The sequence below is a fragment of the Oncorhynchus mykiss genome, chromosome 25, assembly GCF_013265735.2.
Source record: "Oncorhynchus mykiss isolate Arlee chromosome 25, USDA_OmykA_1.1, whole genome shotgun sequence".
NCBI lineage: Eukaryota > Metazoa > Chordata > Actinopteri > Salmoniformes > Salmonidae > Oncorhynchus > Oncorhynchus mykiss.
Genome location: NC_048589.1, coordinates 12854060 through 12867008, shown reverse-complemented (window position 1 = coordinate 12867008; position 12949 = coordinate 12854060). Strand labels below are relative to the sequence as shown.

The 12949-nt window shown below is 41.1% G+C and overlaps 1 protein-coding gene across 2 annotated transcripts in view; it reads right to left on the bottom strand.

Annotated features, from left to right (window-relative positions):
• ltk (leukocyte receptor tyrosine kinase) overlaps window positions 1-12949 on the bottom strand; it is a 73099-nt gene that overhangs the window by 31321 nt on the left and 28829 nt on the right. For both annotated transcript variants that reach the window (XM_036962441.1, XM_036962442.1), the window contains exons 3-7: window positions 9306-9395; window positions 6070-6219; window positions 5582-5810; window positions 3589-3728; window positions 3342-3482 (exon numbers count right to left, since the gene is read on the bottom strand). In XM_036962441.1, the coding sequence (XP_036818336.1) occupies window positions 3342-3482; window positions 3589-3728; window positions 5582-5810; window positions 6070-6219; window positions 9306-9395 (750 nt within the window). The remainder of the gene's footprint in view (window positions 1-3341; window positions 3483-3588; window positions 3729-5581; window positions 5811-6069; window positions 6220-9305; window positions 9396-12949) is intronic.

Genomic DNA, 12949 nt, shown 5'->3' with positions numbered 1-12949 from the left:
ACATGGTGCAAGTGATCAATGCAGTTTGAGATGCTGCACAGAATTTAACAGCAATTGTGAAGATCTCTACTGACCTATCTTGAACATCCACGCTTTATATACAGTAATAACATAAGAAGAAATGTATAGTTAGAGTAACCTCAAAATATGGCCATAGATGTGTTACTAATTTCAAAGTTGAATGTTACATTCGTTTGTTAGATAACCTTAACTTTAGGCTATTTAATATATTACAACATGAGTATTGAATTGTGTTTGGTTGAGAACACAACCAAATATCAACTTTTAAATGAGATGGTTGAGTTGGAAATGTGAATCCAGCATATCATTTGTTAACAAGTTAATAGGCTATTTTATTTATTTCAAAAGTGGTACTGAATTGTGTTTGGTTGTCAAGAATTCTTTCCACTTCATAGCTTGTTTTTTGTTCTGCCATGCACTGTCAACTGTGAGACCTTATATAGACAGGTGTGTGCCTTTCCAAATCATGTCCAATCAATTGAGTTTACCGAAGGTGGACTCTAATCAATTTGCAGATTGGATGATCAATAGAAACAAGATGCACCTGAGCTCAATTTCAAGTCTCACAGCAGAGGATCTGAATACTTATGTAAATAAGTATTTCTGTTTTCATTTTTAATACATTTGCAAAAATGTCTAAAAACCTGTTTTTGCTTTGTCATTATTGGGCATTGTGTGCAGATTGCTGAGGATTTGTATTTATTTAATCCATTTTAGAATAAGGCGTAAAAAAAAAATGGAAAAAGTGAAGGGGTCTGAATACTTTCCGGAGCCGCTGTATGCGATAAAGTATGGTCCCATTAAATTTGCTCTGTTAAACCTTCCCTTTGGTATGACTTTGATAGCAACCTAGTAGTTTTTAAGTGGAGCTCTTTCAACAATCATTCTCACGATGGCACATTGGTAATAGTCAATGACAAATAGCTAAGCAGGGCTTGGTTAAAACCCTGGATAGGAGAAAAGGGTAGCTGTTGATAGATCAATTCTCCAGTAGGAGGTGCTGCCCTGCCTGTTGTTTTTTTTCTGTTAGTGGATATAACGTTGAACAAACTAAACAAATTAAACATATTTTATGCAAGGTTTTTTCTGTTTACATTTGGTTATCATGATGACATAATCCTGTGGTTGAAATTTCACCCTCAAAAGAGTTTACGTTGATTACTTTTTTCAAATCCAATGTATTTCCCACGTAGATTCAATGTCACAATACGTTGACAAATGACGTTGAAACAATGGTGATTCAACCAGTTTGTGCCCAGTGGGCGGTTTGTTCTATGGTAACTTTAATACGCTGAAACTGTAGTTTTATACTCGTATGAGAGGGGTAAACATTCATGTTTGATATGCTAACGTTACTAGCTAGCATTGATAGCTAGCTGTTTTATTGTCTTGCAAACTACATTTAGCTAATGCGTGTACGAACGAAAAAATGAACCCACAATTCACGTGCTTGTGAATTGTTGCATTACTCAAGAGTGTACTATGGTTTAGCTGCATTATTCAAGAATGTAGCTAGCTAATATGTTTTAGAGGAAAAGTTGCTTGCATTGTTGAATAGCCTGCAAGCTTACTGGCTAGCCAGTACCAGTGGCTGCTGTGATACTAATATTTACGGTCAATTTGGAGCTGCAGAACAAGAACGTCACATTGCCAGCAACAACGAAAAGTAAGGCTGTAACCTACATTGAAAAGTTTATGTACATCAGTGGAGGCTGTTGAGGGGAGGACGGCTCATAGTAATGGCTGGAATGGAGTCAATTCAATAGTATAAACCACATGTTTGATACCATTCCATATACTCCATTCCAGGCATTACTATGAGCCGTCCTCCCATCAGCAGCCTCCACTGATGTACATATTATGTCAATTGAAATCTTGTCACGCTGCCTCTCCTTAAATGTTTGTCAATGAGAATAGCCTCTTAATTACCTACTGGGAGGTACAAGTTGTATTCTCCATGTCTGAACCATTCTTTGCATTGAATGTGTTCTGATTGAGTGTTAAGAGGGCTTTTATGACTAATGGTGTTGATGTGAGCATTGATGCAAGGGCTGCAAGCGTTGACTGCTACCTTCATGTTGTCACTAACTAATCAATTCCCTTTGTATACATTCACAAAGCTGCCGTTTAAACGAGCATTTACATTCAAATGCCAGTTTAATAATGGTATTTCAGTTCCAAGTGGTGTCTTGGAGAAACAGTACATGTATTGAACCCACAGAGAATGGTCCAAAGAAAAAGATTAGCCTTAGTGGAAGGACTCTTTTGGCACATTTCTGTCTCTTAATGCAATGCCCATCTAGTGGTTGTTACACAGTAGAGCGAAGGAACCGACTGAGACACACAGTAGAGAGAAGGAACTGACTGAGACACACAGTAGAGAGAAGGAACTGACTGAGACACACAGTAGAGAGAAGGAACTGACTGAGACACACAGTAGAGAGAAGGAACTGACTGAGACACACAGTAGAGAGAAGGAACTGACTGAGACACACAGTAGAGAGAAGGAACTGACTGAGACACAGTAGAGAGAAGGAACTGACTGAGACACAGTAGAGAGAAGGAACTGACTGAGACACAGTAGAGAGAAGGAACTGACTGAGACACACAGTAGAGAGAAGGAGAGCACTTACTGTTGGCTAATCCACTGCCTCCAGTGAAAGGATTAACAATTCATCATGGCCTTAAACTTTAATACAGTTAATGCAGGTGGCATGCACCCTGCCAGTGGTACCACACTCTGTCTTTGTGGCTTGTCACATCACTCTCGTCACTTCTAATTGCATTAATTTAATCCAATGAGAATACCCAACCAAAAACGATGTGATTTAAGATGCTGAAACTATTTTTCCTTTAGGGTTAGCTGTTTCAAACATAATCTGATCACTACGTTATAAGATTTACTTTGGTGAGGTTTATAAAATAAAAAAAAATCAAAGCTGGCAATGAATTATGGTGAAGGCCTATTTGAAATTTCAGAATGTTACACAACTTATTCAGATTTCTCAAGTATGATGTTTGGATGAAATATACACACATATTCGACAACATCTTTCTTGGAAAGATCAGATGCAAGGTACACATACATAGGGCCCAGGATTTGTCCTAGCCACATGATGACCATGAAAAATCTGGAACCTGAATTCAACGTCAGTAATGTCATGTGACGTTGTTGCACTGTTGAAGCTGCTCTTAGGAATACTGCGGGATTCTGGTAATCAATACATTTTTCTACTTTTCATCTGACTCTGCGTAGAAAAAGTAGAAAAACTGCTTAATTGCCAGAATCTCGCAGTATCCTTTTAAGGCCTTAGACTCACCACAGATAAATCCCTCATCCTCCCCTAGGGGGCAGTCACTGTGGAAGTCACATACTCTAGTCTTGTCAATGCAGCCTCCTAGCTCACAGTGGAAAGAAGTGATCTCGTCACAGTCTGTGCCCAGCTGTAATTCATGGTGACCTGGAACAAGAAAGAGTTCACATTTAGTTTCCAGATTAGTTCCCGGAAAAACATTATAGCATTTTTATGTTTCTATTAACGTTCGGAGATGTAATTCAGAATTTACCCATGTCACAGTCTATGAGCTCCAGGGAGTCGAGAGCCAGAGTCCCCCTATCCTTCCCCAGGCAAGTGGAGTAGAGCAGGGTCACCTGGAAGGGCTCATCCACCTCTCCAATCACCGTCTCCAGCACCTCCCACTGGGCCCTGTTCCAAGCAAAGAGAGGGTTAACTGTGCATGTGTGTGTGGGTTGGCTCTTCTACGCTTGTGGGGACATATAATCCACAAAAGTCCCCACAAAGATAGTAAAACAAGGAACATTCTCCCTTGTGGGGACATCATCAAACAACTTCACTTTTATGGGAGGAATGTGTTGCATCTTCATACCCAAGCAACCATTATACTACACTTAAAGATTATATTAGGACATTTTAAATGGAGGTTTATACATTTCCCTCTCAACTGAAGTCAGCATAACGTAACATATTATGTCCACCATCTCAACATCTGCTCACTTAAACTATTTTCAAGTGCAATCTGCAGTGGCACTTTTTGGGATGGAAATGTGAATGTAATGTCTTTCTTTGTCATTTTGTCTAATCATATGTTTTTACATCACTTTAGAAACAAGTGTTTTAATTAATCATGTGCTATCCTCTGGCGACACATTGTAAATATTTTTGTATATCTTTTGCCCAAATAAAATTCATTTCAAACTGTCTAGATTCCATCCTTTCTTGACAACATATAGTATACACTGTTCATATTAACTCTATGCTGTCTCTGCCATACAACAACCATCTATCCACGTGAGCCCCCCAAATGAGATGCTCTTAAAAGCTCACTTCTATTACTACCTCAGCTAATAGGTTCAAATGTCTCTGCACATTACGGTGGGTGAGTGCTGAACATTACACAGTACTGTACATTCTGTGGGTGAGTGCTGAACATTATACAGTACTGTACATTCTGTGAAAAAACAACTTGTCAAGCTGAAAGCTTTCATTCATTTTATTCATTCATTCCATCTGTTTCTTCTATATTTCCACCCCTTCCACCCCTGTTTATACAGTATGTCTTGCTTCCAGTGGAGATTAAGGTGACCTGTCATCCCCAGTACTCACCATCTTACAGTCTGTGAGTTAAAACCTTTTTCATAATGGACAAGCACTCCATTACTCTCCAAATAAAGAGGCCAGGGTATAACCTTGTTGCATAGCCATAGCCCATCCCTCCACGCTACTGTCCAGGCCAATTATGTCCAAATTCATTTTCAGGGTCTGCATTTGGAAGCAAAATGCTTTTATCTGGTCCCAGAATGCCTGTGCCCAACATTAGATCAATATTAAGGACATTTGCCCAACAATAGTTACACAAAGATGATCTCTCTCCATGTCAAGGGATGTAGTGGTATTTCCATGCCATACTTAAAGCTTATTGTATGTCAAGTCCCTCTAGGCATCCCAAGGACCTGCACTTCAGTGCATTATAGCAGAATAATCCATGTATTTCTTAAAACAACCACTTCAATCCATCAACAGACTGAGTACCTTATAGTTACTAGCAGTGTTTCAATGCAATGCTGGCCCCTTTCTTTCACTACTGTATTAGGTGGATGTGTATAGGATTCTGAGTTCACTGCCAGATTTCATCACTAAGAACGGTGGTTAGAGCGTTGGACTAGTAACCGGAAGGTTGCGAGTTCAAACCCCCGAGTTGACAAGGTACAAATCTGTCGTTCTGCCCCTGAACAGGCAGTGTTCCACTGTTCCCAGGCCGTCATTGAAAATAAGAATTTGTTCTTAACTGACTTGCCTGGTTAAATAAAGGTAAAATAAAATAAAATAAAGTACTCAAGATACATTGTAGAGTACCGTAAGTACCGTAAGTGAGTTACACATGGATGCAGTGTAGAGCTAGTACAGTAAATGCTACTACTGTAAGCATACAAAATAGAAATAGTTGAAAAGTTGTGTGGAATGTTCAAGTGAACAAGCATACAATTGAAACACAAATGGCTAAACATGAGCATAAAATCTAATCATAAGGCCTTGCTGACCTGGTGCCATCTTGGGCGCTGCCACTGAGAGCTGTTGTGCTGATGACAGATGCCGAGTCGACTGGTTTCACTAAGACTGAGAGGTTTCCAGCGGTGGGCCCTGACTCAAAGCGGGCCAGCTGCAGACGGCACAGCGGACCACTACTGTAGACCACTGGACTAGTGATGTTGTATTCACACTTTCTAGATGCCCTGGAGGCCGCAGAGGCACTCAAAAGCAGGAAGTGACCTAGAAAGGGAGGGAACCAGACAATAATTTCCCAGAAGTAAAAAAAAAAAAAAATGTTGATTATAGAGCGAAACAACATTTTAAAATTGTTCCCCTTCTCTCTTGCCTGTTTTCCCAGCACTCAACACCATCTATCTAATGACTCCATTACGTCTCTCTGAATACAGTATACTACACCATGCTCTCTGTGAGATAAAAGGAGTACCACATTAAAAGTGTGAGTGAAAAACACAATTTGTGACTGTGCTTCCTCCCTTACCATCAGAGCTCCCCTCCGAATGGTCGCTGACCGGTCTCATGGCCTGTGTGCTGGATCTGTGTTGCTGTGGTGATGTGACCCTCCAATCATATCTGCTGCTGTGATTGGAGAAGCTCCAGGAGCAAGGCGATTCAAAATCACAGGAGGTAACTGCAGGAGTGAGGATAAAGAGTTTCATTAGGTCTGAGACTGACTCTATGGACCTGTCACACATTCTTGCTCAACACTGGCCACTGTAACTGTATGATACCATTAACATTGTACTGTATTCAATGACGTCAACATGGAACTCAAGAGGGAAACTACATCTGAAATAGATTTGTAATCAAATGAGTTGACAGCATTTATACAAATGAATGAAATGGAGACACAACCCACGGAAATAATTATCCTTATCTGATGCCAATTTAGGTCAACATGGCATCCTGCTTCAGAAGTATGACGAGATTTTTATTTATTTTACTAAGCAAGTCAGTTAAGAACAAATTGCCCTATGGGACTCCCAATCATGGCCAGTTGCGATACAGCCCAGGATCAAACCAGGGATCGATCCCAGGTCTGTAGTGACACCTCTAGCATTGAGATGCAGTGCCTTAGACCACTGCGCCACAACTCCTTAACTGTGTACTCCACTCCACCAATAGTTCCTTAGATGGGAAGAAGAAACTCCAAATGCCCATGGGTGAAATATGCAGAAATGAACCAAATCTCAGCGCAATTATCATTTGAAACCATTATGGTTTCAGTAAATTAGCTACAGTATAGACTTCATCTTCAACGACAGCATAGAATTGGAGTGATAATCTCATGATTGCTGACACATCCTCGGCACAGATACCACAGTTTGTGGGCATTACTGTTTCTACTGTAATTCTGAACACATTCAGACAAGCAATGCAGAGTGATCCACATAAGTGGTAACCTCACAGGGGTCAGTGACATTTTCCACTCATACCAAAGGAGCTCTCTGACATGCATTATCTGAGAGCACATTTACCAGACTCCGATAATGGCAATAAACAGACAACTCTGCCTACCTCCAAGAACAGCAGATACCAAACCAGATACAGCATATTCAGTAGAACATTTCTATTTAGTTTGACATTGAAAACTCTTTATAAAGCATCTCTGAGCCTTAACAAAAGGCCATCATTAAATATCAAATCCAAATCAAATGTGCCACATGCTTTGTAAACAATAGGTGTAGACTAACAGTGGAATGCTTATTTACAGGCCCTTCCCAACAATGCAGAGATAAAACAAGATGAGGAATAAATACACAATGAGTAACGATAACCTGGCTATATACACGGGGTACCAGTACCGAGTCGATGTGGAGGGGTACGAGGTAATTGTGGTAGATATGTACATATAAGTGACTAGGCAACAGGATAGATAATATGATAGATAACAGTAGCAGCAGCGTATGTGATGAGTCAAAAGAGTTGTGTAAAAGGGGGTCAATGCAGATAGTCTGGGTAGCTATTGGTTAACTATTTAATTCACTGGTGTCTGGAGTCTGCTACACTCACACAATCATGCACAAATTACTCATATCAGTACATATTCAGTACAGTTTCTACTCATCAACCAGAATTGACTAAAATGACCTTAGAAACCCTGCTTAGTGTATGGAGCTGTTATTGTCCATTTCAGACTAATTCCATTTGCGCTTGAACTTGCCTAAGGTGTAGTGCAGGAGATATCTAGCATTTCTCCAATAAGACACCAACAAAACAATTCAAAAGCATTTCATAGTTCAAACTAACAACGCTGCTTTGTGTCTGATGAAGCTTGTCATTTGTGAACGATCAGACATTGAAACAACTCCATTATCAGCAGAAGGGAATGTCAGTCTGGAAGAGGAAAATATACATTTTTAGGGGCTCCATAACTGGCATGGGGAATCTAACCAAGTGAATGTGTGAGGGTCCTGAAGGAGTGAAACCGTTCATAAGAAAGCCATCTGTAACGGCTTTCCTCCTCTTCTGAGGAGTATGAAAGATCGGACCAATATGCAGCGTGGTACGTGTCCATGTTAATATTTAATTAAACTGAACACACAAAAACAAAAATAATAAGAGAACGAACGAAAACGAAACAGTTCTGTCTGGTGCAGAGACACAGAGACAGAAAACAACTACCCACAAATCATAGTGGAAACACAGGCTGCCTAAGTATGGTTCTCAATCAGAGACAACGATTGACAACTGCCTCTGATTGGGAACCATACCAGGCCAAAAGCAGAAATACAAAACATAGAACAAAAACATAGAATGCCCACCCCAACTCACATCCTGACCAAACTAAAATAGAGACATAAAAAAAGGAACTAAGGTCAGGACGTGACACCATCCCTCTCTTCTGGGACGCGGAAATATCCTAATAGAAGTGGTTAGGTGGAAAATGTAATAAAATTGTTTTTATTGCATGCAGTTTGATGGGTTACTATAAATACAAGCATGCTTTTGTCATGAATAAACAAGGCAGATGAGACTTTTTGTGTTAAACTAAATTTCAAGACGGACACATTACAATGTTGTAAAAGCTGTGACAAACACTGTATTAGATTAGTGCTTTCAATTGTTTAATTCACTCTCTGCAGACCACACATACTACTGTCATAGCCGTCAAAAGAAGTGGACCAAGGTGCAGCTTGGTGAGCGTACATTTTCCTTTTGACTCAAAATGTCGCCAACAAAACAACAAACGAAAGACACAACCGTGAAGCTTACAGTGCATTAGTGCCACAAAACAAGTTAACTACCCACACTGAAGGAGGGAAAAAGGGCTAACTAAGTATGATTCCCAATCAGAGACAACGATAGACAGCTGTCCCTGATTGAGAACCATACCCGGCCAACACATAGAAACACAAATAAAGGACATAGAATGCCCACACAAATCACACCCTGACCAAACCAAAAAGAGACACCTAAAAAATGCTCTCTAAGGTCAGGGCGTGACAACTACTTACTACCTAAGAGAAATGGCAGCCCTATAAGGCAAACAATGAATAACGACAGACACCTGAGCCTTAATGACCCTGACACACATGCCCATTAATGACACTTAATAAGTTGGGTTCCGTACACACTTTCCATATTTCACTAACGATAGGGGAGAGTGTTCTACGCAACTGTGTCAATAATGTCAATAAGTCAATAATGAATTCTTCTCCTGGTCTGCTAATGACAAACAGCTTGCTGTGGCTGTGTCTAAGTGAATAGTCTTACTTTGGCTCTCGTCCTCAGGCCTCAAGCGATGGGGGAACATGAAGTTCTCCTCCAGGGACTTGTCCAATAAAGCATGGCTGGAGCTGCTAACTGAGAGAGCGAGAGCGAGCGAGAGAGCGAGAGAGCGAGAGAGCGAGAGAGAGAGAGCGAGAGCGAGAGCGAGAGAGAGCGAGAGAGCGAGAGAGCGAGAGAGCGAGAGAGAGCGAGAGAGCGAGAGAGAGAGAGCGAGAGAGCGAGAGAGAGAGAAACAAATGGTTAGATGATTACTGTTATTGACTGTGTGTCCCGACACCAGAGGATAGGTGGCTTACTCAAGTGTTCTCTGACGAGGCCTTTACATATAAATTGCACTCTGACATGTTGAATATAATGTAGCAGATGAATGTGGCCAAATGCTTGATGTTTTTGTTGTCCTACAGTTTCAATAATGAGTGTGAAGGCCACAGAAGATAATTGCTTGTCATATAACTTTGGGAAGGATCCATCTGAGTTCACAACGAGTTGTTGTCGCCTACGCATATGAACAAGATGTTTGTAAAAGGTGAGTTTGTACTGTAATAACACGAGGTTCATAACATTTATAAGGCATTATTAACAGGTTGTAAATACAAAACTTAAGAGGTACAGTATAGTATTTTGACTAGAGCAAAATTACCTAACATTACTTTAGAATGTTAGGTACCATCACTCATTAATTTATCTTTATGTACATATTCTTTATTCTTTATCCCTTTACACTTGTGTGTATAAGGTAGTAGTTTTGGAATGGTTAGTTAGATTACTCGTTGGTTATTACTGCATTGTCGGAACTAGAAGCACAAGCATTTCGCTACACTCGCAGTAACATCTGCTAACCATGTGCATGTGACAAATGCATTTGATTTGATTTTTTGATTTGATCATTTGTTTACATGGGCTGAAGTTAACAATCTGTTAACAACATGGCTTGAGTTCTACACAATAACCAAAAAGGGTTATTAAAAACTCCTTTGCCATGTTTGAAATGGGCACACATTGCTTTGGATAGTAGGATCAAAGTAGATCAACTATTGGTACTATTACATTAAGCTCTGTTTTGAAATAAGTCATTTTTATGGAACCCATTTTTTTTTAATAGCCCAATTTAGCTCTCATGAAAAACCGGGACAATAAGTTCAATACAAGGTAACCATTACAGAACAGCTCAGAACCTTCTCTCTGGATTGCAATACAGTATATTGAGACCTCGCATTGCTATATACATTATTATCACCACCTTTGATTAAACACAACCCCTGTCTTCGGGCCTGTTTTAATCTTGGCAATAAAACCTCCACTTGTTTATAGAGGATTGAACATTAAGATATGTATCTTAATCGTATTAGTTAGGAATGCCTCCTCCCTGAATCTGTCTGTCCTTAGATTTCAATAACATCAGCTGAACTTAATTATCAAGTAATCCCTTTGGCTACGGCTTGTCCACACTTACTCAGTTAAATGAGGGTGGAGGGGGATCAGGCTTGAATTTATACATCCTGGTCAGTGAGATTTACATTCAAATAAAACACTTGGAAAAACAAATTCTGGAAAACATATTTAAATGCCCTTTAATCTTCTGCCACAGGAAGCATACAAGGTAATCCGGGATCTCAAGGCAGCTAGGTTTTCAGAATGTGTTAAAAAGAAAATATATATATAAATAAACTATTCACAGAAGGGCCATAAACAAGATCAGGCAGCAGAGAATATTGCAAGTGTGAGAGCTCTGTTTTACCAAGGTACATACAGTAGGCCTACATTACCAGAAGTTTCACAGAGTGAGAGGCAGCAGAATAAGAATACCAGCAAGAATATCTATGCAAACAACATGAAGAGTTGCCTCATGCACAGCCCACAGAAAGCACTCCTCTCCCAAACACTCTATTTTATATGCATCGTGTTCTTTCTGAACAGGGTGCAACATCAGCACTGTTACAGTAAACCCTTCGAGGCTTAGGAATTCTAACACAAAGACCTGAATAAAGCCCTACTCAAGTTTCCTGATCCCTCTGACTCAAGGCTCCAGGCTACCGACACGCTTTACATCTCTGACTCGCCAAACAGGAACTCAGCCGAAGTGATTGAAACAAATCAAATGTGTATAAACAGATTCATTATAGACAACAAGCCCGATTCAAAACAACGATTGACGATTTTTAACTACAAAGTCACACAAAAATAAACTCGACATGACAGTTTTAGCTCAATGGAGTAGAGGGCCGGAAACAGGACATAACGCCAACAATCAGAGCCCTGGGGGTTAATGGACAAATCATGTGACACACCCCACGGTCCAATTAGGATCAACACACACTAACAGGAATAGGGGTTTTCAATGGGGGTCAGCATAACTCAACCTCACAAGACTGGACAAAAGAGACAATAAAAATAAGCCAATACTAGCATCGCGTCATTCTAAAGATTGACGCCTGTATGAAAAGCTCACATGACAATAGACAGTCTGTATGTTGCCAGATGCTGAAGAAAAACATATGAGACATGGCCATGCTTGTGAAATTGGATTATAAAAAAAAAGCAGCTCACTAAATGAAGTAGGCTGTAACTCTATTGGTTACGATGCCATTTTTAATATTGTATAAAAACAGATGTTTCACTGCAAACACCAACATATTTTCTCAGCTTAGATGCCTTATTTGCCGTTTGTCACACCAGCCTTCGCTTTGGCTCCCCCTCCTGTCCAGCTCAGGCGTTAGGCGTCGACGGCCTTCTAGCTGCTGCCGAACCTACTCCTGGCAAACGCCCTTCACTCATCCACCCCGTACTTGTCTCGTCATCATTACACACACCTGGTTCCAATCCCCACTCTATCACTGTATATACATACTCCCTCTGCCATTTGTCTTCGTCGGACATTGTAAATGTTACTTGTTTTCCTGAGAGGAATCTCTCCTACTATTTCCTGAGTACTTTACATTTTGCACTTTGGGTTCGCCCTGGGCCTTTTTGTATATGAACATATATTTTGAGCACAACAAAGTTTGGGTTTCGTCCCACTTTGATCTATGGTGCTTAAATAAATTCAGTAGTTCTAAACCTGCGACTGCCTCCTGCCTACTCCTCTCTACACCAGTGACAGAATAACCGACCCAAGAAAACAGGAAGCAGCAGGACATCCCGACCTCTCAGCTGTATGAGCAAAGCTCCACCACCACAACTGGTGCCTGGAGCGCCTCGGGACTGCCATGGACGAGGTGCTTCGGGCTGTACGCCAAATACAGGCTACACCACCACCTTCCCAGCTCCCCGCGGTTGTTCCAGCCACCCCACCACCATCACCTAGTCCAATGAGCAACATCCACCTGCCGCTCCCCAAGGGGTTTGACGGCACCCAAGCTCATTGTAGGGGGTTTCTCCTGCAGTGTGACCACCACCTGGCCCGTCATGCCGGGATGGCCTCTGAGAGGGACAAGGTAGCCTTGGTGATCTTGGTGCTGACAGGCTGGGCTCTGGAGTGAGCGCACATCATCTGGGAGAGGGACGGACCACCCTACAGAGGGCTGAGAGGGAGGTGAGCGTCTCCTCCGTATACGCCAGGGGTACAGAACAGCGTCAGAGTACGTTCTGGATTTCCGGACGGTGGCTTCGTCCACTGGCTGAAACGACCA